Source organism: Arvicanthis niloticus, chromosome 2 (assembly GCF_011762505.2).
Source record: "Arvicanthis niloticus isolate mArvNil1 chromosome 2, mArvNil1.pat.X, whole genome shotgun sequence".
In the NCBI taxonomy this organism is placed as follows: Eukaryota; Metazoa; Chordata; class Mammalia; order Rodentia; family Muridae; genus Arvicanthis; species Arvicanthis niloticus.
In genome coordinates this window covers 37,920,034-37,946,180 of record NC_047659.1, presented here as the reverse complement: position 1 = coordinate 37,946,180, position 26,147 = coordinate 37,920,034, and the positions used below count along the sequence as shown (strand labels likewise).

General features: G+C 36.8%; 1 protein-coding gene across 1 annotated transcript in view; it reads right to left on the bottom strand.

Moving 5' to 3' along the window:
- Positions 1-26,147, bottom strand: part of Psmd14 (proteasome 26S subunit, non-ATPase 14) — a 90,892-nt gene that overhangs the window by 55,463 nt on the left and 9,282 nt on the right. Inside the window, exons 2-3 of the mRNA XM_034496830.2 lie at positions 25,858-25,992; positions 23,685-23,736 (exon numbers count right to left, since the gene is read on the bottom strand). Coding sequence (XP_034352721.1) covers positions 23,685-23,732 — 48 coding nt within the window. The 5' untranslated portion in view covers positions 23,733-23,736; positions 25,858-25,992. The remainder of the gene's footprint in view (positions 1-23,684; positions 23,737-25,857; positions 25,993-26,147) is intronic.

Here is a 26,147-nt window from a genome sequence, read left to right as displayed (position 1 = left end):
GGGCCAAAATAACAAGAAACGTGATAAGCTTTAGGAATAATAAAAGCAGAACAAGGCCTGATGTTCAAAGAGCCTCTCCAGAAAACATGTAAGGAACATAGTGGTGCTTTTCAGTCCTGTGTGTTATCTCAAAACTGTGTCAAGTAAAATAACTCTGATGCCTGAGGTTCTGATTTGACTGCTCTGGGGTGAGATTCAAGTACCACTTGGTTTTTACTCTTGATTTTGGTTTTTGTTTTGTTTAGTTTTGTTGTTGTTTTTTTTCTTTTTTCTGAGACAGGATTTCACAATGCAGCCCCTGCTTGCCTAGAACTCACTAAGTAGACCAGACTGACCTAGAATTCAGAGATATTATCTGCTGCAGTTTTGCAAGTGCTGATATTAATGTGAGTGCTACAATCTATGGGACAAACCAGATAGTTAATTTCCCTTTTTCTTTTCTCCCTGTCTCCACCACAGGCTTTCATTGTTTGGTCCAAATATTCTTCAAAATTGCCAGACTCCTGTACTGTTCTCTAGAGTACAAGGATTACAGGTGTGTGACACTATGGTCTGCTCTGAACTTTTCATTTCTTTAAACGTACTGGAGACTAACCTAGGATCTCACTTATGCATGTGAAAAATTACTATAACAATATCACAACTGCACAGTTGTAAACATACTAATCACTTCATAGTCAAAAAATACAAGAGTGACTTGAACATATTAAGTGTTCCATAAATGCTAACTAAAGAAAACTCTAAATGTTATTTTGAGAAAACAGGTTTCAAATGTTGATGTAAATGGATCAATCCGCCTCTATTATTAATACTATCACACTTAAGAAATCTTGCCCTATACATCAAATTTTAATTACACACAGAAACATATCTGCCTCAGCCTCACAGTGTTTATTCACTCCCTCTAAGAACAGTATCATTATCTGTTAAATTCAATTAAACTTCTTCAATTTGAGTGCATTCTCTTACGGTCTAAGTAGTATTACACAACATGAGGAACTGTATTACAGGGTCTCACAGCATTAGGAAGGTTGAGAACCACTCTTCTAGAACATGTATCCCAACATAAATTTTTCCACTAAAAATAAATGAGGAGTAAGGTATGGTGGTACTTGCCATTCACCTCAGCACTCAAAGTTGAAGCAAGAGGACCAAATTTTCAAGGCCTAAACTATGTAATTGTTCTGTGACATCACCTTCTCACAAGAGGGATGATAAAAACAAAACAAAATAACCTAATTTACATTTCTATCCTCACCTTACAAAGGACAAAGCCAAGTAAAAATAGTTTGTGACAACATAGCAGACAAGTCAAGGTAACAACTGGGAAACAAATGGGATAAACCTTCCCCCATGGCCATCTTAATTTCCCAAGGTAAAGTGCAGGATGGTGAATCCCAAAAATCTGCTGTGCTCTGACATGAAGCGAGATAGCCAAGATTATAGGGAGACTGAAACAGCTTGAGCCATCTTAAAATTCTAGGGGTCCTCCCATTTTATGTATTCAGCTATGTACCAATCAGTACATGTATATGAAAAAGCACTGGAATCTAGAGAATCACCCAAAAGAATTACTGGGAAAAGCAAAACTCCCAGAGCACTGGAAACAAGTGTCCTTTCACCAGTACACTAATGAAAACATTTAAATTAACAAAACACATAGAAGGGCCATTGCTCCTAAAGGAGGAGGAAAAAGGAGCCCAAGAGAAGACACCATACATATACATAACACAATATTAAAACCAGAAAACTTGCAAAGCTATAATGCTACACGATAGGCGACTTCAAAGTTAAAGCTTTTGTTCTTCAAAGGTCACCACCAGGATGCAGAAAGAAGAGTCACAGATTGGTAGAAAATACTTGAAATTATGTAAGGTGATTGTGCCTTAGAGAAAAAAATCTCTAAACTCAACAGTTTTATTTTTTAAAAAAAAAAAATCTTTGGAAAAAAAAAAAAAAGGTTTTCCAAGAGTAAACACAAACGCTTAGCTGTAAAAAGGGTGGGAGGATTGGCTAACTGTTAAGATGGACAGCATATGTGCATCACAAGATGTTATGTCCTTTATAGGCAGAAAGAGAATGACGCTAAAGAGAAATACGGCCCTTCAAAAAGGAAAGAGCAACTGGAACTACTTAGTCATTTTTTCCTCTCTTAAGTCTTTTCATAAGGTAATGGACTGCTGAGAAAAACAACACATTAGTTTTTCAAAAACCAGCAACTCACTTTTGATTACATTTACAAAAGAAACCTGAATGTACAGAGTCAAACAACTATGTCTGCAGTGTTGATAGCAGAGTTAGTCACAACAGGCAAGAGTGAGAGATAGCCCTACTAATCACAGTGGATGAATGGATAAACACAAGGTAGTACACACATATTGTCAAAACACAGGTCAGGAATGGAGACGTGCAAGGGCAATTCTGAGTGCTTGTTAAGAAACCTCAGTTTCTTCAAAACCTGGAACTGTTCTTGGAATATGTTTTTTGTACCCCTCATAGGTGTAGCAGATAGAAGAGTTTACTCATTATTGCTTGGTGTTGTTATTCAATTAAATGTTCAAATTATCCTTTATATTCCTTTATGAAAGAACAGTTTTGCCATAGGTGGCTTGTCATTGTGATTGTTTACAGCTTAACTCATGAGAACTTTACTCAGGTGACTTTTCTTCTTTTTTTTTAAAGATTTATTTATTTATTCATTTACTTTATGAATATGAGTCCACTGTAGCTGCCTTCAGACAGATAAGAGGGCACTGGGTCTCACTACAGATGGTTGTGAGCCACCATGTGCTTACTGGGAGTTGAACTGGGGACCTCTGGAAGAGCAGTAATTACTCTTAACCACTGAGCCATCTCTCCAGACTCCTTCAAGTGACCTTTCTTAACCCTGAAAGTATAAATTGTCTGAGACTCTGACTAAAGTTGACCCTTACATGAGTCTTTAGTGTGCCTTATTTATTGGCTCAATTCGCCCAGGTTCCATCACCTTTAGAGCAATATATGATGACAAACTACTCAGCAGTAAAAAAGAATAGAAATTCTGAAATTTACAATACATGTGAAACATGCCTCAGTCACAAAAGGACTTAAAAGTAGCCAAAGTCAAAAATACAAAGTACAGCCAGGCAGTGGTGGCGCACATCTTTAATCCCAGCATTTAGGAGGCAGAGGGAGGTGAATTTCTGAGTTCAAAGCCAGTTTGGTCTACATAGTGAGTTCCAGGACAGCCAGGGTTACACAAAGAAACCCTGTCTCAAAAAAAAAAAAAAAAAAGTACAATGGTAATTGACAGTGAGCAGAGAAAAAGTGGTATATGTAATTTAAATGTAAAATGTCTCCCACATGGATGTGAACACTCGGTCCCCAGCTAGTCATTCTGTTTGGAATGCTGTGGACCCCTGTGGACACAGAGCCAAGCAAAGGCCAAGGGCAAAGGGCCATATGGCTAGAGGATGATAGGTAGCCCTTGTTCTGGCCTGAAGACTCAGTTTTCTGATCAGACTGGATGTAACAAACTCTCTGTGACCATGGCAGGAATTGGCATCACTGTCTGCCTTCCCAAGCAAGAAACTGTGAATTAAAATAAATCCTCTCCCAAGTTTCTTCTGCTCAGTACTTTCTCCCCAAGGAAATAACTACTGCAGAGAAAGCGGCAATTCTTGCTTAATGGGTACTGAGCTACAATTAAGGAGGTAAAAGGTTCCAGAGATGTGCCGTGGAGACAGCTGTAAAACACTGTGACTGTTGGCTAGCTTTATTTATGTTGACATAAGCTCAGCCAATGGTTGGGGAGCTGCACCTATACTGACCTTTCTACTCTCTAGACAAGACAGTTTGATGACTACTAATAAATGTCTTAAGCAATCTAGAGACGAACTCAATTATACAGGAGTCTATTCGGAAATACTAATAAAAATACCATGACCTTCCCAAGGTACTTGTGCACCAAAGACTTTACCTGTAGGGGATTCTAAACTTGTCTTCCATGAATATCTAGGAACAACTGCACACACTTGCAAAAGCACCACTACAAGCAAGATGCTGAACATCCCTCATTCAGTGTGCTTAGTATGCCTGGGTAATCTGCTCGTGATCCACATATATCTTCTGTTGTGCTGTCATTATATGTTAGTTTTCATTTTCTCTATAGTGCTAATAATAGAATCAATCACATGGCACTTACCTCTATTTGGTTTTTATTACTTTAAAGACAGTCCCTGACTTAGTGTGGTTCTACTGATATTTCTCAACCCTCCTAGCACATATTTACAATAATGGGTAGTCAGAAGAAACCACACTTCCCACTTTGAATTTTGATTTTCCTAGGTTGCTATGATAACAGTCTTTAGAGGCTGGTCAGTCTCCTCATCATGAGTATAGCCAGGAGGGCAAACTGTTGTGGTAAATATTATGTGAGGGTTTTTAGCCCACCTTAGATCAGTTAGTTCCCAAATAAAAGACACAAAGCCTTTATATTTATAATAAACTTTAAAGCACTAGAGCTGGGCAGTTATCAACCCTCTGTGCTATTTTGTCTATTTCCCTATCAATAACCTTGAGATATCACTTGCCATGTTCTGCCTGGGCCGCTCCTACTCCAAAAGGCCGGCCTCCATGGCTATGTGCTCAAGGTCCACCTACCCCATGTTGGCTTCCCTCTTCCTCCTCCACAGCCCCCGCTCCCTTTCTCCTTCATGGTCCCTACCTAAGACTCCAAGCCTGCAAACCTTTGCTCTGCCTTTCTTCTGCCCAACACTGTAGGCATCTTTATTAACCAGGTATAACTTGGGGGACAAGGTTTATTCAACAATTGATTCAGGTTGTTTGGGGCACAACCAAATCTTAGGGATACAGAATTTAGAATTTGAATACAAGCAACATCAGACTAATCCCCTACAACAAACAGTGGATACTCTACACTGTACTCTGTTATTAAGCTCTGATGCTTGGCAGGTGTGGTGTTAAATGCATTTTCTTCTTTTTTTAATCAAGACAGTAATTATACATACTTATGAGACATTATATGATGCTTTGATATATGGAGTTCTACTTTTCTGAGATCTTTCTTTTTCTGTATTTAAGATCATGTGTTATTTGTGTTTCTATGCATGGCTTATTTCACATAATAATGTTCTCCAGTTCTACCACATTTCGTCTTTTCTCACTGTTAGATAATACTACATTATGTAACTCATGCATCACTTTTCAAAATTGTTGATCCACCGTTGGACACTCACTTTGATTATATTTTGCTTCCTCCCCATCCCCTTGCTACATATAACAAGATACTTGAAGTTAGGAGGCTTATAAAGAAAACTGGTGGATTTAGCTTAAGCTATAGAAGTCCAAGAAACTTGTTCTGCTTTGGGTGAAGACTTTATAGTTAATGGTGTTTACATGACGGCAGTGTATGCGAGAACAGCCAAAAGCTCATGTGGGAGAACACATGCATTAAAGATGCTGCTCAGAAGTGGTACTAGGCTGGCTTTACAACAGCTCAGTTTGGTGGTTAACTAATCCAGTCTCAAAAGACTTAATGTATTCTCTAGAGACCCAGACATGTCCCTGAAGAGAATGACTCTGTTGTTTTGTTTTAAACACAGGAAGTTTTTAACCTTTTAGCTAGATCAAATGTAAATACAAGGAAATATAGATAGATGAATAACTTGTACAAGCTAGAACTCTAAAGACACATTCAAATTTTGAACCCATATTCCTGATCCAATTTTCTTTCTGCCAGTTACTTCAAATGATTTTTTTTTTCTTTTCTTGAAGACAAGGCCTCACTGTGTAATACTGGCTGGCCAGCACTCTCTATAGATCAGGTTAGCCTCAAACTCACAGAGATTTGCCTGACTCCCAAATGCTGGTAGGGTCTAAATATGTGGGTCACTATGCCCAGCAAATGTACCTTATTTATACACAGTGCTAACCTTAATTACCTAAGCCTCAAATACAGTATATAAAATGACAATGCCTGCAAACAATCTGATTCATCCTTAATCCCTTCCCAAATAAAAATATCAATGAGGATATCAATGACATATGAATATTCTGGAATCAGAAAGCCTACATCTGAGGTTGCATCTTTATTGCTTAAAATTAAGACTCACTTTTTTGTGAATGGTGCTAATCATACCACATGGTACTTACTGGTTAATGTAAGGATTAAATGAGATAACATATGGAATACATTTGGTATAGAGCCTGGCACATAACTGCTATTCCTCCTACTACTTCTAACAATAAACCTTTAATACTTAAGATTACTGGCGTCTACTAAAAAATAGCAAATCCAATTTCAATGTAACATGTACACTTAAGAAATATGTACTAAATTCAGATATAAAGTTCAATACTTTGTTTTTCTTTGAGCTGAGTTTAATACACAAATATGCTTTTTAGGTAGAGACTAAAAAAGAAAGGAAAACAAACCAAACACATTTCCCTCTCCCCCCATACAAATACAGAACATGTCTGAAATTGATTCTTAAAGTAGATACTTGGAAAATTTTAAGCACTAATTTCAAACAAACACCTCATTAAAAAAATATAATTTGAGGGGCTGGAGAGACAGCTCAGTGGTTAAGAACACTGACTGCTCCTCCAGAGGTCCTGAGTTCATTTCCCAGCAACCACATGGTGGCTCTATAAAGGGATCTGAAGGCTTCTTCTGGTGTGTCTGAAGACAGTCAGGGTGTACTTACATAAAACAAATAAATAAATGTTTTATATATACATATATATATAAATTATATATGAAATTTGAGTATGTTATATCTCTGTTTCTTTGTGCTTATGTGCACTTGTCATGACATACATGTAAGAGGTTAGAAGACAACACTGCGAATAGGTTCTCTTTTTCTGCCTAGTGACCAAACTCAGGTCAAGAGCCTTAGCAGCAAATGCCTTTACCTGCTGAGTCATCTCACCACCATGAATAAGTTAAACATTCAAATGGCAGTGCTAAGTGTTGCAGAAGCTTTTATTATGAGCTCATCTATGGCCAAAGAACCAAGTTATACATTTTAACTTTCTAATATAATTCTACGAGTTTTGTTTCAGATAAGCAAAATAATTGAAAATACTTAAAGAGATAAACGGTATTCAAACATATAAATTTCAGACTGTAAACTGCTTATTCTAAATATCATGAGCTTTTCCATTTTCTGTGTTCTACTGATAAGCCATACACTACTCAAATATATTCAATCCTGTACTAAGACAGTGACTATGCCTACATTTAACTACTGGCCTATAAATAAAGCACCATTAACAACTTTAGTTAACATAAAAATGGTTTTAAAATGGCCACACACAATTTAGGGAGGTCCAGTAAGTAAAAGGTGGAGTTACTGGTCATACTTACAAGTCTGACGAGTTAGCTAAAACTATCTCAAATGTCCAACCATATTCACCTTTGCGCATGTTTTATGTTTCCATTACCAATCAAATAAATAACAGTACTGCTATCATCACCACCTCTCACTTGAACCTCTAGCACCATTTGGCATTAATAACTTCAAAGTATCTGGTAATTTAAATAAGATGTCCCCCACAGTCATGGGCATTTGCATACTTGGTCCCCAGGTGGTGTTGGTATTTGGGGAGCTTGGGAGGTGTGGCTGTGTTGAAGGACATATGTCACTAAGGATAGGCTTTGAGGTTCCAAGTCCTGATGCCACCCCCAGTTTGTCCTCTTTGCTTACAGTTTGAGATATTCTGCTCCAGCTACCAGATCTGCTGCACTACTTGCTACTAAGCTCCTTTTCGCTCTGGACTCATAAACCCAAACAAACCTTTCCTTTTATACATTGCCTTGGTCATAGTGTTTTATCACAGCAACAGAAAACCAACTAACAGTAACTGTTATAAATGAAGATGCTTGGGCTCAAAGTTAACCAGAATGTTCAAGTACATGGTAAAGCTTAAATTCAGAGCCAAAGCCTGTGGTATTTCTAGAGCAAGCTAAACGTATTCTGATTAACATGATTATCCATTCTAGAAATTTTAGCTTCTGGACATTTGTATGTATACCTTGGAGAGGGACTGTAAACCAAAGGGTAACAACCACCCAAAGTATGATAGAAAACAAGTATTTACCAATAGAGGCCTGGCTAAATCATAGTTACTCCAAAAATTAAAACAATAGCAAAAAAACAAAAACAAAAAACCCCACCAGAGCAAGGTGAGTTAGGAAACACAAGCTGTAGAGCTCAAGACCTAGCTCCATGGCAGAGCATGTTGTCTACATTCACAAAGCCCCGAGTTCAATAGCCAGCACCTGGGGAAGAGAGCTTTATACATACGGATATGGGGTGAAATAATCCCTAGTATACACCATAAGCAGTATGTACAATATACTATCTAATATAGTAACCACTACTTCAAGAAGCTATTTAAGCACATTATTTAAAGTTAAATAAATATTTAGTTTTAGTCATGATCAGTTATATATGGCTTTAGCCATAGCAGGCTAAAGGCTACAGCGCATTGTTTCTATGTATTTCTGCCTTCCTTTCCATTTCATCCACCTGATGAAAGTCTCATCAGACACAACTGATAGAAAGGCCAAAAAGAAACAGGAAACAGTGGTTTCTACAGAAGGGAGCAGGGAATGGTAGGGGCATGCAGAATTCAACTAAATTCTGCAACATATCATATATACATTTACTATAGGTATATTTAAAAGTAATTATCTGCTTATAAAAATATCTTGCTTATTTCTCATACAACAACAAAAATCTACTGATTTATGCTGCTCAAAAGCACAAAAGGCTGAGAAGTTCGCAGGCATAATAGAGATCAAAGAATAAAAACCACCTTTTTGGTACTTCCTAGAAATACTGCTATTACCTGATTATTATTAAGCACTTATTTATTCAAAACATTGCTTAGGAAGGGATGGAAATGCCCACACAGTTCCTATTTCTGAGGAACTAAGGGGAAAAGAACAGAAAAAGACATCAGAAGAAACAGGCTTACAAAGCATTCAAAGGCACAAGGGGAAGTTCTATCACTCTGCGAAGAAACTTACAGGTCACTGTGTATCGAGTTCTCTTCTCCTTTTTTATACTTCTGCTTACTCACTAAAGAGGTGTACTTAAAAGCAAGTCTTTCAGTTGTGCTATAAAACCATTTGTTATCAAATGTAATTTTTTTCAAAGATATACTAAGTTACTTGTTACAATGCCTCAATTTCTCTCCTATGTAGGCAAACTCCTGGTTACTTAATGTTATTTATCTATTTAATACTGGGCATTTTCTTACAGAGAAAGACTACCACCCAAACTTACCAAAACGAAATGGAAAATGCAACCCATGATTCCAAATGACAAGAGTTCGTAATTTTCTCACTGAGACTGTCTACAAGTGAAAGTTAAGGGCCTGGGAATGATACCACTATATGAAGAAAATCTACACTGAGAGAATAAAAAATTGAACCCAAATCACCTACAAAGTTACCCAACATTCTTATTCTCTTGCCTTTGCCATGGATTTCAGTCCCTGTTTAGATCTTGACTAACTCCAGAGCAAACTGTCAACTATTCCCCAAATAAAGACACTCCCTCTCCCAGTGACTTCAGTGCCAGGACAGGCAGAGAGGGCAGTCTCAGATTTCTTTCCTACACAAATTAGAGACCAGGAAGATTGTTCAAAATTCAGGGCCCACTGAGAAGAGAAGAAAAGCCTGGCACAAGCCTACACACAGGACTGTCACTCAGACTCTAGTATCTAAACACATCCACAGGCATTTAAAGAATCAACTAAGGAAAGCTTCCTATAACACAGAAGGCCAAGCCATAAAGACAGAGAACAGTGAGAAAAGATTTTTTTTTTTATTTATAGAAATTTATACTCCCTAGTTATTGAATAAATTTTAAATGTGAGCTACCAATAAGTGATTTAAATTTTCACAAAATGTAAAGAACAGTGTAAAGTCATTTCACACATGAGAAATCTCAACACTCACATGGCCTTAGGCTACTACACACTTCCATAAAGGAGACGTTTGAAAATGAGCTCTTATTGATGGCAATGTACAAAGAAACTTGCCAGTGTGCCAGTTACATGGCCAACAGGCAATGCACACTGCCTGCCTGTGCCAGTCAGATCACCAACCAACATGACTGTGAAGGCCATGAAAGAAGCTGTTACCACTGTGGTTTAAAAGCAGCACAGGCCAGAGCAGCAGATTAAGCAGAACTTTACATCAGTGGCAGGTCTCCCAAGTTCTCTGGATGCCACAGAATTCATAAGTGGGATCAGTGTGTTCTAAAAAAACATGGTGCTGCAAAAGGAAAAAAAGGTTCCACAGCACCAAGCAGTGTAATACTTGAAACCTCATCATCAAAGTGACAGTTTTCAAGTGCCATTTATGATGCCCTAGTCTGGAAACAACCCAGCTAACCCATCTGATCAACAATTTCACAGATGGAAGCACTTGATGGCTAATTGGCAAGTCTATTATTCAAATAAACCAGCTCTCTGTGCCTCTTTTCACTATACAAGTCAAGGTACAACCAAACGGTCATTATATTAACATGAAAAGCTTCATTCTCAGAATAAATTTTTTAGTAAAACAACATATTTTGGCAATTAGTTTAGGGCAATAACCCATTTGTGAGTAGCAAGAAAACTGGGGTTTTTTTAGGAGTCAAAATGCAAATATTCTTTTTAAAAGTTGTACTATTTGTAACTTCAACCTATATCAACCAGCCTAGATAACATATTATCACAGGAAATAAAATAAAAAAAATTCTCATGGTTTAAATATTCTTAACATGGAAATCAAATATTCCATGCCAAAATAAAGAATGGCTCTCTCTTTTCTATTTTTAGGACTTAGGTTAATTATTGTAGTTGTATGTATGTGTGAGAGTATATAGGTGTGAGTTCAGGTTACCATAGAGGTCAGAAGCCCTGAACTGGAGTTACTGGTGATTTCGAGCAGTCTGAGTGCGTGCTTAAGTGATATGGGGAACTGAAGTCCATTCTAATAGCAGTATGTGCTCTTAACTATTAAACTCAAGAACAACCCTTTCAAACACTTTACATTTTCTAAAAGTTTTAAAAACACAAGTATATTACTCTTCATCTACATTTTGCAGTATAAATAATGAGTGCTTCAATTTTAATTAACTTTTGAGGCATATAAGCAGTAACAACAATATAGTTTATCCACCTAAGGAAACATTAACTATTGACATAGCATAGGCTTTGGCATCTGAAAGATCTGTAACTACACTTCTTATTAGTATATAACGCAACCCATAGTTAGGGAATAATTATCTCTACCTTTGCAAGACTGTTACGAAGAATGAGTGAAAAGATTGAATAGAAAAATCTCCTGTCAGAACACCTAATGTTTTGCTAGCCCTGTGCTCACCTGACACATTTCTGTTAAGTACTAGATAGGAATCTTGACAAAATGTTCAACATTTAAGTAGATTCTTTTTCAGGACCCATACACTTGCTCTAAATTCCACGAGCAATGACTTACATAATTCCAAGTACTTGATTGTCTGTCTATGAGACTACAATTTTTATAGTAGATCAAACTGAAAGCCTTCAAGTTAGAGCACTGTAGCAAATCAGCAATAAAATATTCAGGGGTACCTTTTACTCTGGGATGTAGGAAACAGAAAATGAGCACAGCAAGCAGAATCCACACGTGAGAAAGAAAGACGATCAGAAACAGAAGAAGGAACATACTAAATTAAAATCAAAACCAACTCTATAGAGCAACAGTTATAATGGAAACAGAACACATTCTAAGTAGTTTCTCAAAGGTGTAATAGATCTGCTTTTCTGCAATATCGAGTGAGGCACTTATCAAGAGCTGGATTTCATTGTCTTACTATTTAGTCTTCGTTGGCAGTGCTGGTGATCAACCCCAGGGAACTATGCTGTCTGAGAAGTGCTCCATTACAGACCTATACCCCAACACTACAATATATGTTTCTCTTTTTAAATTTTGTTTTTGTTGTTTTGATTTTTGAGACAGAGTATCTCTAAATAACAGCCCTGACTGTTCTGGAACTTACTATGACCTCAAATTCACAGAGGTCTGCCTGCCTCTGCCTCCTGAGTGGTGGGACAAAGCCCATGTGCCCAGCTCTTTTTTAAAAAATGTTTTATTTATATTTGTGTGTGTGAGAGAGAGAGACGTGTGCTCCTATGTGTATGAAGGCTAGAAGAGGGTGTTGGATCCCTTGGAACTGGGATGAAAGCTGGTAAAATTGGAGTCAAACAGAAAGGACTCTTAGGCATTCTCTCCAGCCCTCTTAACAGAACTTTTATAAGCATTTTCCTTTCAACTATTCAAGCTCTAATGTTTGCAATATAAAGAAAGAAAAAACAGGAAGCCACACTAGGCAAGAATGTACTCCAATAAAACAGAGTACATACAAAGGCCAGAGTAAGAGAGAAGGAAGGTTGCCACTACCATTAATCTCCTTGTTCAGCGCTCCCCAGTGCTCCCCCACTCTCACAGCATTCTCTCTTTTAGAGGGAAGGCTTGCAGAAGCACTGGGAGCAGTTTAGAATGTAATCCTGAAGGTAGCCTTGGGAAGAGCACTGCACTGCTCAGTGGCATGCTTCTTGAGCACTTAACGTAGACAACATCCCACAAAGAACCATGAAGGTGTGCGGTGAAGGGGAACCCTTCCTGCATGAACAGGTTTAAATAGGTATGATGAAAACAAAACTGTCTCAAATGATAACAAGAACTGAAAACTTAGAAGCTCAGTATGCAAATTTAAGACGAAAAGCCCAGTGTGCGCCAGTAAGTTGTTCAACCGGAAAACACTTTAGAAACGCCATACCATGCACCTGTAATCAATCATAACACTCACAGAATCGTGAAGCAGCCTAGACTATACAATGAGACCCTTCCTCAAACAGAAAACAAAAATACATAAAAAATCATGGAAGATAATGAAGAAAACACAAATTGGATTTTTAAGATCATAACACCCAGTCTATTAAGTAATTACGTAACCCCAGTAATTAATATTATACTGCAGTATCTGCGATTCCTGTATTAAACATAGGTATCTTATTCTTGCCCCATCTTATAAAAAGATAACTAGATAAAAAGATATATAGATCCATCCCATCATTTCACTTTTCCTCAGTTATGATTTTATCATCAGAAGCTGATGTTCTTGTGAACAGTTTCAGTATAAATAAAAATATATGACCATCTCTCTTTGTTCCAAAGAACTCAAGCAAATCAACTGTTATAATTCCATATCAAAACTGAAATTTAGTACCCACAAGTTTCTCTTCAAAACCCTTTACAAAATAGCACAGATTAACTGCAATGCCAACAGGAACTGTTTCTACTTATTTTTGAGAATCTTCAAGAACACTATATTTTCATAGTTTATCTATTCAGAATCTCACTACGATGACTAGAAAGACAATGTTCTCAATAGTTTACTTTTGACTTGACCTTTCTTCTCTCAATACTACCTCAAGTCAAGCACATGAACAGAATGATTAGAAACTATCAGAACTATAGTTTTGAAAATAGCAACCATATCCTGTATTCTTGCTTTGTAACTATAGTAAACTATTATTTGTAGTTAGGCAAAGAAATAAACTATTAAAATATTCTCATTTTTCTCTACTACTCAGGAAGAAAAAGGCCCAGTTAATTTAACAATGTTTAGTGAGATTCTTTTTAGTCTATGGCCATAAAATCCTTTATGTACCTAATCTGATAAAGCCCTTCATAAGTATATGGAGGAATCACATCAAATTAAAAAAAAAGTTTTCAAAAGAAGGTAAAAGTAAAAATACAGTAAAAATATCTGATGAGATAAAATCATAACTGAGGAAAAGTGAAATGATGGGATGGATCTATATATCTGGGTTATATTGTTTCTATCCACAGAAACAATATAAAGGCAATTCACTAAAAAAAAAATCTATTGAAAAGTCTGTTCATTATATGATGTCACACAAGTGTTGATAGCAAAATTAAAACTTTTATTTCAAATGTAACAGCTACAAACATTAACCTTACATATTAAACTATGGTGGCTCATGCCATTATGTGATGGCATAATTTTTGCTAGCAGAATAAAGTTGAAATAAAACTATTATAATTATCTATAATTACTGTAAAGCATCACTGCAGGATCTGATTGTCTCTACTTTCATTCTTACTTACCTCTATTCCATCTTCAAAACAGGAACTCTAACCAGGGACAGGAGTTACATGGGGGAGCCAGAGGCATGTAAGACTCTGAGTTTGAGGCCACGCTGGTCTACTCAGCAAGAACCAGGCCAGCCAGAACCACATGGTAAGATCTTGTCTCAAAAAAAGATGATGATGATGGTTTAATGTTTTTTGTTGTTAAATTTATTTTGCCTTAGGGTATGTGTGTGTATTGGTTTCTTTGAAGACAATCCTTTCCTGGAACTGACTCTGTCACTGAGGCTGGCTTCAAACTCAGGAATGTCTGCCTCTGCTTTCTGAGTGCTGAAATTGAAGGTGTACACTACCACACCCAACTCTGTATATTTTTTAACATTATATATAACATTATATATGAAGCTGAAATACCTTGTGACCTGAAATACTCTCATGACCTGTGAAGAATATCTAAGTTGTACTATACAATACTATTAGCCATGAACATAATGCATTTTAATGCAGTTCTGAAGTCATACTAAATATACTATGGTCTTGAAAGGTATATAAAACTTAAGTGAACATAAAGTTCAGTTCTTGGGCTACTCCTATCGTATTTTAAGTGCTTAATTGATAGGACAGATATAGCAAACATTATCATTATGCAGGATGCTGTAAAGCTGAGTGTTTCCATAGAAACTGTAGTACTTTACTCAGTTCTGTCTGCTTTAGAAGTACTACTTACTGTTTTTAAATAACCTTGATTTTTCTTGTACTATGTTTATAGGGTCTACTGTGTATATTGATATACAGATTCTAGTTTATTTCCACGCCTACATAACACTGCCTCATACAGTAGACATTTGTCAGTTTGTCAATATTTCTAGTGTTTCTTAATATACATGTTTTAAGTGAAAAAATTGTACTTGCTGAATCACATAAGTTTGGGTATTTTCAGCTTTACTAGATACGCCAAAGTGATTTTAACTATTTTAAGTCCTATACAATGTGTTCATTTAAAAGATATTTGCTAGCTGACTTCTAAGTACTGAGTTACTTTAACCAACTCCTCTTATTCCATATACCATCACTCCCCCAATAAGAAAAAACAACTTTTATGAGAATTTTTTCCCTTAAATTTTCATTACCATACAACACAAAAGGCTTCTTTTAAAAAATTAAAACTGCTATGGATATCACATTAGTTACATTTCTATTGGTGTGACAAAACACCATGACCAAAGCAATTCAGAAAAGAAAACATTTAATTTGGAGCCTCATGTCTCCAGAGGGTTAGAGGCCCTGACCATCATGACAGGAAGCATGGCAGGAATGGCACTTGAACAGTAACTGAGAGCTTACATGTTAAGACAACCACTAAGAGGGAGGCATGCTTTTGAAACCTCAAGCCCACCCTCAAGGACACATCTCCTCCAATGAGACACACCTCCTAATCTTCCTCAAGCAATTCTACCTAATAGGGACCAAGTATTCAAATATATAAGTCTAAAAGGGCCGTTCTCATTCAAACAAATACATGAGAAGTCCCAGGACAGAAGACACAGAAGCAGGAGGACAGTGAGTTCCAGGCCAATCTAAGACACCTGTTTCATTTAAGAAAACCACAGAACTAATTGTAGTTGTCATTTCTCTGATTTAGTGATACTAAATTTCTTTTCATATTCATGTTGGCCATTCTTAACCTTCAAATTAAATATGTGTTCTTTTTCTCACTTTTTTTTGTAGTTCTTAATGACTTGTAGTTCTGCTAAATGTGCAGTATTATTTTTCTTTTTCCTTTACTGCTAGTCTGTAAGTATTAAGTCTGTCTGTCTTTTTGAGAAAGAATTAGTAATATAGCTAGCCAGGCATAATGGTACACATCACTTTTAATCACAGCAGTCAGGAGGCAGAGGTAGGTGAATCTCTGTGAGTTCAAGATGAACCTGGTTTACATAGAGTTCCAGGACAGCCAGGGCTACATAGAAATACCCTAACTCCCTTCCCCCCCAAAAAAAATTAGAGCTACTTACTATCCCAAGGCAGACAACTTGTGACTAACTTGTGACTTCATACTTTGTGCTGCTCTATCCTAAAGGTCTAAGGACGTAACAAAATGACTTGTTAGGTCCGGCTTTGTTTCTCTTAAAATATAAGTTTACAGTCATGGTGACACACACCTTTGATCCCAGCACTCAGAAGGCAGAGGCAGTGTGGTGCCTGCTCTTAATGGCAATTTCCAGGACAGTTCTAGGTATACCTATCTTACAGCATATGTCACAAGTTCATTCCTTTCAAGCTGAATAAATAAGAATCCATGATGCAAATATACACCATAGCCCATTTACCCATTCAACTACTGGAGGACATTTGGGTTGTTTAAATCTTTTTGGCTGTTATATAAAAATCGCTTTAAACACTGGTATTCAAATATGCTGTAATTTTGCTGTCAATTCTTTGGTCCATACCAAGAAGCAGGACTGCTGTATCATGTGGAAATTCTACTGTAATGTTCTGAAGACCTACCACACTGCTTTCTACAACAGCTACACAATCTCGTGATCTCTGTGAAGGTGCAAATGCTCCAATTCCCCATTCCTAACAATGCCTACTTTGGTTTGAGCTGATAATAGCCATCTAATAGGTATACTGTCCAGAACTATAGAGTTTGGTTTCCTATGCAGATGGTTCAACCACCTGAAAAATACTTTGTGCATATATAAGTATGGGATCTAATTTCCATTTTCCCATGCTGAAACCACTTAATTCAACAGCATTTACTGACTGTACTTCCACTTCACCAGCAATACCACCTATATTATAAATCACGTTCCCATACATACATAGTCTATTTCTGGACAGCATCTTCAACAAATGGTGCTGGTCAAACTGGATAGCTGCATGTAAAAGAATGAAAATAGATCATATCTATCACCCTACACAAAACTCAATTCCAAATGGATCAAAGGACCTCAACGTAAGACCAGCTGCCCTAAAAGTGGTTATTTTTAGAAGAGAAGTGGGGAACAGTCTTGAACTCACTGCCACAGGAAAAGAGGAAACTAACAGCACAGGCACTAAGAACAACAATTAATAAATATTCATGACCTCATGACGCTGAAAAGCTTCTTTACAGCAAAAAACACCATTACTCAAGCAGAGTGGCAGCCTACAGAATGGAAAGATCTTAATCAACTAAATATCTAAAATTGGATTAGCATCTGGAATAAACAAAAAAAATTGAACATCACAGAAACAAATAACTTGATTAAAATAGGGTACAGAACTAAGAATTTTCAAGCAATGAAATACAAATGGCTGAGAAACACTTAAAATGTTCAACATCCTTAGCCATCAGGGAAATGCAAATTAAAAATACTCTGACATTTCATCTAACCCCAGTCAGAACGGCCAAGACCAATAAAATAAATGACAGCACCTATCCATTGCTGATAGGCGTGTAAACTTGTGCAGCTACTATAGAAATCAGTGTGGTAGTTCCCCAGGAAGGTGGGAATCAATCTACCTCAAGATCCAGCTCTACCACTCTTGGACATATCCCCAAAGGACTCTACATCCTACCACAGAGACACTTGCTCATCCATGTTTACTGCTGCTCTAGTCATAATAGGCAGAAACTAGAAGTAGCATAGATGTTCAACTGGTGAACAGATAATGAAAATATAACCATTTACACAATTTGCAAGTAAGTGAATGAAGCTAGAAATAATCATCCAGAGAGAAGTAGCCCAGACCTAAAAGGACAAATATTACAGGTTTTCTCTGTAAAAAAAAACATTTCTTAGCTTTCAATATTTGTATTACAATCTAAAAACCAGAGAGGTTAGGTATAGAGTAAGCGGATTAGGGTAGGACAGCATCTCTCAAAGGGATACAGAATAATATATTGTTATGGCAAGACAACAGGGAAACTAGAATAGATTAAACAGGAAGGGGAACAGTGAGAAAAGGTGATATTGGGAAGGAACAACTAACACTAAAGACCACTTGAAACACCATATAAAAACCTACTGAAGTTTTTATAAATGAGAGAGAGGGGAGAAGAGTAAGGAGGGAGGGAGGGAAGGAGGGAGGGAGAGAGAAGAATCTAAATGAAGTCATCAACTAGTCAGGGAGATAATGTTCCAACTAGATATCTTATGCAATCTAGTAAAAGCCAATGCCAGGAATGGATTACATCTTGATTCACAGACCAAAGGGGCCATGGAAACCTACCAAACATTACAGCCTATGGCCAAGGCTATTTGGTTGCTCTCCACAATCTGAAGGTAAGGTTCTACCGCTAAAGACAACATTTATTTATGATTTACATCATCAAAGTCAGAGAACTTGGTCTCTAACTAGAAATTTCACCCCCATTGGCTAGCACTGATGACACTAGAAGGTATTCTGCATGCTATTGGGTGAGAACAATAATTATCAGTATCACTTAGGTACTAACCCTGCAGTCTACAACAATGAGCTTCCTGCAAAATATACTAGTGCAATAGTGGCACAAATGTTACAGGACCAACCAACCACTTACTACTTGGACCTAAGGACTACTTCATGAGATAGAACTCGCCTACCACTGTTCACGTGCTCAAGAACCTGAGATTAGATGGGTCATGAGTCTAGGGGAAAACCTAATACTATTATTCTTCTAGAGTGGCATAGCAATAAAATGACTCCTAATGACATGTTGTTACACCCATAGATCAAAGCAGTACTCAACCCACATCAGAGAAGCTTCTTGTAGTAGATGAAAATTAACACAAAACCCCACAACTAGTCAATGTATACAAGGAGTGAGAGACTGTGAAGCACTCTGTTCTAAATAGGATGTCTTCATCAAAGCCCTTCCCTCAAGGATCAGGAAGCTATGAGGAAGAGGAGTCAGAAAACCTGTTAAGAGACAGAGGTGATAGATGATTCTAAGGAAACAGTATCTTCCAGACACAACAGGACTAATGCACATATGAACTCAAGAGACTGCACCAGCATCCACAAAGCCTACAAAGGGTCAAGGCAAACAAGGTCCCAGCATTAAGAGGGGGATGTAAACTCTGGGTTCCAAGAAATCATCTGCAGTTGGTATCTACTGGCAAAAGGAAAAACAGTTTGCCCAACAGACTGTCACTGGGAATATCAAACACACTTCAGGGTATGCCCTACATCCAGTAGTAGCCAACAACAACAAAAACCTCGATAGTATTATTATGAACTTTTTGTTTCATTTTGCTGTTTTGAGGGGGTTTTTTTTTGTTTGTTTGTTTGGTTGGTTGGGTTTTTTTAAATCCTTTGCTTGTTTGTTTTAACTTTTGGTTTCGAGTTTTCTTGTGTGTGATTCTGGTTTTTATTCTTGAAAAAGAACATAAAGTTGGTGGGTGGGGAGCTGGGGAGAATCTGGGAGGAATTGGAAGAAGAGGAAAAATAATCAAAATAGACTGCATGAAAAAATATTTTTCAATTAAAAAAAGGGGGTAGAATACTTATCTAGTAGTTGTGAGAACCTTGCTTCATTTGGGGAAAGGGACTGTGGTTTGGCCAAGAGACTCAGTAACTTGAGTAATTCAGCTCAGTAATTGTACAGTATTTAGAATACAGTGTTATGAGAGTGAATGGAGTTAATGAAACAAAAAGTAGGAGCCTGAGTATTATTTCAGAAAAATCTAGAAACAAATAGAGGAAACTTAATAGCAAGCTACCCTGGGGGTAGTTTTTTAAATACAGTCTCTGAGGCTGAGAAAATGGCTCAGTAAGTAAGGGGCTTGCTGCACATGCAATAAGGACTTTTGAGTTCAGTCCTCCAACACATATGTATAAACCAGAGATGGGAGCACACACCCGAAACCGTACCACTGGGAAGAGAGACGGGAAGATCCAGGGCTTACTTGCCAGCTAGCCTAAAAGTCAACTGATGAGCTACCAGGCTCAGTGAGAGAACCCTTCTCAAACTGGGGGACGGGCAAGGGGAGTCAGCAATTGTTTTGCTTGCAGAGAAGATTGGTTTGGTTTCCAGCACCTACACAGCAGATAACCTATTCTGGCCTCCAAATGCACTACACACCCATGGTCCACAGATATTCCTGCATGCAAACCACTCAACCACACAAAATAAAAATAAAAATAAAAATAAAAATAAATCTTCAAAAAAATTTTTGCTAAATAGGGTTGGACTCCAAACTCTCTCTACCAGACCTCCAACCCATAACAGAGAATCCAAAAACAGCTACCCCAGGTAAGCTTCCTTTGCAATGAACTATAGTGGTCACAACGATAAATGGCTGCGTATGGGAGGATATCTATTCCAGCCCATTGAAGGCTCAGAAAACATAGAAGAGGGGACAGAAAGAATCTATAAGCTGGAAGTCAGAGACAGGTTGCAGAATGCTATATTCTGAGCACAACACAACCACTGTAGTCATGACATCACAGCTTTTATAGTGCCTATACTGGGCCTGCGTGAGGCTGACACTCTCGTCAAATCAATAAAGGATCAGAGAGGGAGTCATTTAATTACTGGATGCTAGTGAATTCGATGGCAGAATTCACCAGTCCTTGTCTTCACTTCTCTTCCCACAGGTGAACCTATCAGGTTCCAACCATATAGTTTGATCCTATGGCCACACAGATGGCGCCCGGTTAAACTCAGTTGTTCACAAACAAGACATAAAGACGTGAATGTAAGGGGATGAGAGTAACAAGAATACACATATACAACTGTCAAAAGAAATATGTATGAGAGAGACTAGAGCAATAGAAGATAGTCACTGTACCTCAAGTGTGCACACCCATATACATGCATATAATACGTACATTACAAAAGTGCAATACACACATAGACAACCTTACAAGATGTGGGGTCCTCTGATAATATGTAAGGATTAGCGTGGGGAAAGAAAAAGAATCTAGACATATATCTATACAAAAGTAATAGTATCCATACAAAGTCAATCGACCAGGATGTTTGGAAACTAATTATTCTTCTTGTCAAACACAACAGTAAAACAGAATAATCAAGGCAAAGTAATTTTAAATACAATGAAACACCAGTATTTGTGACTGAAATTCCTATATTATTTCTGTGAACTCTTCCATTTAAAACAGCCAGGCTTAGTGGTGCTGGTGTATGCGTTTAATCCCAGCACTCGGGGGGGTGGGGGTGGGATGTGGGTTGGCAGATGCAGGCAGATCTCTGAGTTCAAGGCCAGTCTACAAAGAGAGTTCCAGGACAGCCAGAGCTATTAGAGAAACTCTGCCTAAAACATTAATTAATTAATTAATTAATTAAAAAAGAAAGAAAAATATAATCAACAATAACAGCACAGAGCAAAACTCATGTCCTCTGTCCAGAAGTCTAATACGCAACCATTTTTCTTGTCAGGGAAGAAGAAAACCATCAATACCATGACTGGTGATATAACTAACTTAGTGGTATAGTACATCTGCCATGGCAGAGGCCCTGAGATCAATCACCAATACCACACACACACACACACACACACACACACACACACAACCCACAAACAACTAGCATTAAATAAGAATACAACAACATCCAAATGAAATACTGAATTATTTCCATACAAATAATCAGACTAAGTATGAAAACAAATCCTGGTTATATAATTTGCTCTGAGTTCTCGGCATGAAGCCTCAAAAATCTTTGGACTTCCCTAAGACAGCGTTTGCTACTTTGGTGAGTTGCTCTTTAATGATCTAAGATGGCATCAGCTAGCCACTTAAAGACCAAATAAGATCAACTATATGACTAAAATACCGGGATGCTGGACTGGCCCATTTGTTGTGAAGAAGAAAAAAAGGCTCAAGAGTGGGCTTAGTTTTGGTCAATGGCAGAATCAAGCAGCCCAGGTAATGAGATCTGAATGAAGACTCTTGATATGTAGGGCCTACTGAAGCACATGGTGAACACAATGACTTGCAGAAGTAAAATTTAAAAGAGAAACAAAAGAACTGATCATCTAATATTTTAAAAAAGATACCACAACAATAAGAACTCTACACATTATTTTTCTGAGAGCTTGCCATCTAACTGCAGAGAGAAAAATACATGAAATAGTAGGTTGTTAAGTAACACATATTAAAGTTCTAACAAACACACAAACTGAGGACCCTGAGGCTAGCTAATAAAATCAGAAACAGGAGAAATTACTAGACAAACATTGAGTTTCCTATATTCTCCAAAGGGGTGCAGAGGTCACAGTGGAACAATGTATCTCAGTCTGTGGCCATTATTTCATGTACAGCAGTTTTTCAGAACAGATTTACAAGATGAATAAATAACATACCTAATAATTAAAGAAAGTTAATTTGGTATTCAGATATGATTCAACTTCAGTTAAAAATTTTTCTAAGGCAATGACTTAATAATTTACACATAAATTTGTAGTATCTCCATGACAGAGAATGAATTACATCATCAAAGAAAATGAAGTACCATGATGAAACTGGATAACAATAAGCATGAGAAATGTTCAAAACTAACAAAAATGAAAAGTAAGTCTGCTGCAGCATACAATAGAGAATCACAAAAAAAGATGGCACCTTTCTAAAAGGAATTCTCAGTGACAAACCAATGACAGGCCAGGCCTAATCAAGATTCTTGTAGGTGTGCTTTTAAAACACACATACACATACACACATACACACACACACACACCATGCAAAACATGAAGTCTCAAAACTGTATTTCTTCCTCTAAATACACCTTAGTTTGAATGAGGAAGACAAAATCCTGATAGAAATCTAGAAATGAGGGAAAGCTGGTAACTAAGAGACTAAAGTTGCAGGGAGGGAATGGTGCCTAATGACCCCTTCCATCAATTAAGGAAAGCAGAAATATAATCAAAACTTAAGAGGCAGGGCAGTGGGCTTGGTGAGCAGTGGTAGAGCCCTTTCTTAGCATGTGTGAGGCCTGGGCTTTGATCCTCAACACAAGGAGATTCCTTAGCTGAGAGCAAACAGATACCCAGTAGTAATGAATAAAATAAATAATAGCCAAACAATTGAGAAATCACTGAATTCTAATCAACAATATAAAAGAAACCATAAAAATATCAAGCTTAAAAGGAAAAAACAGCTATTATCAATTCATCTATGTTCAAAAAATTACAAGCAGAAATTTAGTTAAGACTGAATACAGATTGATTTTCAGGATCTACTAAAAAAAAATATGCCATGTTGTATTTTTCATGTATAATATAAGAAGTTTACCTTATGAACTCAAGAATATCATATTTTAAGTTCTCTCTTTTCTTTTTTTGTTTTTTGTTTTGTTTTGTTTGAAAAGGCAACTTTATAAGCTCACCTATCTCAATATTTTAAACCAAACAACTAAACATTAAAAATTCTTATTCCCAGGAGAAAAGAAAAAAAAATCTTTCCAATGTTACTTCATGTTGCAATTTAGTACCCACCAATAAGGTATGCCTCTTATCATGAGGTAGTATGTTGGTTCTTTCTCTTAAGATAACTATATAAAGACTGTTGCTTACATACTAAGAAACATACTGACCTGGCCCAGTCCAGGCATACCTCCTCCAAGTCTAAGAAGTCTGTCCATATCTCTAGAAAACAGAAACAAAAGAAAACGTTCCTAAGCACAAAAGTGTTTACTCAATTGCTATCTATATAATTCACCTTCAGTCACTCAGTATGTCAAAAATATTGGTGGTAATTACAACACAACATCAGACTTCCTGTTAATTAACACCACATATTAATTCAAGAAGCTGTCTTCCATGCTAATTAACAGACCTTATTTTACTGCTTTGGTTTTGGGTTATCCCCAGTTTTAAAGACAAGCAATCTTAGCATACTTTCAAAACTTTGCTATCCTTAAGTTAATTATATTTTCTTATTGTTATCTAATAAAACACCTGGATGGGGGAAAGTGCCTAGAATGCTTATCATATGTATGATTGAATTTCCTTCAACTTGTTCCGAGTATACAAATAAAAATCTACACTTTTAAATTAAATTTTAACATCCTCATTAGTAAGTGCTGTGCTAATTAACTTACAGCTTGTCAGTTATCATCAAAACTACATGTGAAAGACATTGTAAGTAGATTACGGATCTCTGAATTAGCATCAAAGGCTTTTTAAAAATGAACTCATTATATAGTATTAAAAGAAAATACTATAAACATAAAATGCATTAAGATAGTGTTCTAGAGCCCACACAGATACACTTATATCAGCTTTTGTAGAGATACACATCCCTTCACAGCTGCTATTCTCAAACACAATTCCGGAGTTAATTATTACAACTTTGAGATATCAGTTTATCTTCAGCATCTGGAATATCTAAAGAAGATACTCATAAGCATGAGAAGCTCACAAAGGAAATAAAGGAAAGAAACGTCAGTTGTACTTACGTGGCCTCAGATACAGAACGAGGAATCAAACTATTCAAATGAATAGCAGTGTAACTAAGCATGTAAAAGTGAAAACAAAGCATTTTTTAACTTTAAAACTATTACTGAGCCTTAAAATTTGTGTTCTTCCTAAGTGTATAATTTAGATCATCACAAATTATGATCTAAACTAAGTGCTAAGAGTTAGGAATTTTTGTTCATGTTTTATCAATTAGAAAGGCTGCAAACGAAACCTCAATAACACACTAAAATCATGACAATACTGTCCAACTATGTTTGCTCAATCAACTGGTAACAACTTTGACAATTGTAACACCACAAACTTTATTCAAGTCTGCATACAGAAAGGCACACGAATGATGGACACGGACAGCACACTGGCTGATGTAACCATCACCTGTATTAAGAGCCACACCTCTCAAGCCTCCCTCCAGGCTCTACCACTGCAGACAGGTGGAATGCTGATTTCTAACAGTACAAAATAGTTCTGCTGCTTTCCAATTGAATAAAAACAGAATCATAGATTTTTTTTTTTTTTTGGTCTGACTTTTTCTTTCACACAACATGTTTATGAGATTCACAACAGATGAATTCATCTGTACAAATGAAAAGGCAAGAAAATTTGGTATTTCAGACAAAATCTAATCTTACAACCATACTTATCTGCCTAATTATAAATTACAAATAACATACCCATCAAGTTCCTCAACTCAGTCATTCAATATAATCCCTTTTAGACAACCCTGTGTATTTTAAAATATTAAAGATTATTTTCTAAAATATATTTCTAAAGAAGAAAAATTCTTTTGGACCATTTCAAGTTCACAAAACTAAAGAATCAGTGGAGGTGGCAACATACACTTCAGAATACATACATATATGTACATATCCATACGTTCATTCTAGGCCAACGTCAGCTCCCAGCTGTGTTAGTTTATCTACTTTCCCTGTGCTGTTTCTGATGACATTACTCAGACTCCAGATGCTGTGAATATACATGAGCGATGTGGGGAGCAGAGGGAAAGAAAATCTGGCAGGTCAAATTTGTGTTTTTCACAAAATTAGATGTCTGAGCAAACAGGAAAAGATATTTAACAAATTAAAACACTTAAGATGAACACATTTTATAAAAATACTAACATTTGGAAATGAAATATATTGATAAATATTCTAAATCACCCAACTTTCTAAAATCTGGTTATCACACATATTCGTAATTTGATGCCTGTTAAAAAAAATAATACATCTACATAGTGTCTATCATATCCTAAAACAACAGTTAAAGATAAAATACATTCTTAAACCTCACCTGTTCAGTAACTGTAATTCTTACGGTGTTAAGCTTCAATTTGTTGAATTTGACAAATTTCTTATTAACTCCAATTCTTGCTAATTCTGGCAGATACAATTTTTCACAAGTAGTTCTTTTTCCTCTCTCTCTCTCCTAAAAAAGAAAGGTACTTAATTATTTTGAACATATTATTATTAACCCCCCAAAAAGAAGCAAAATTCTGCAAATGAAATAGAGGCCACCATTCCCCCAATGCTGGAGACTGGACTCAGAGCTTCACCCATGCTAGGCAAACACTTTTACATTAT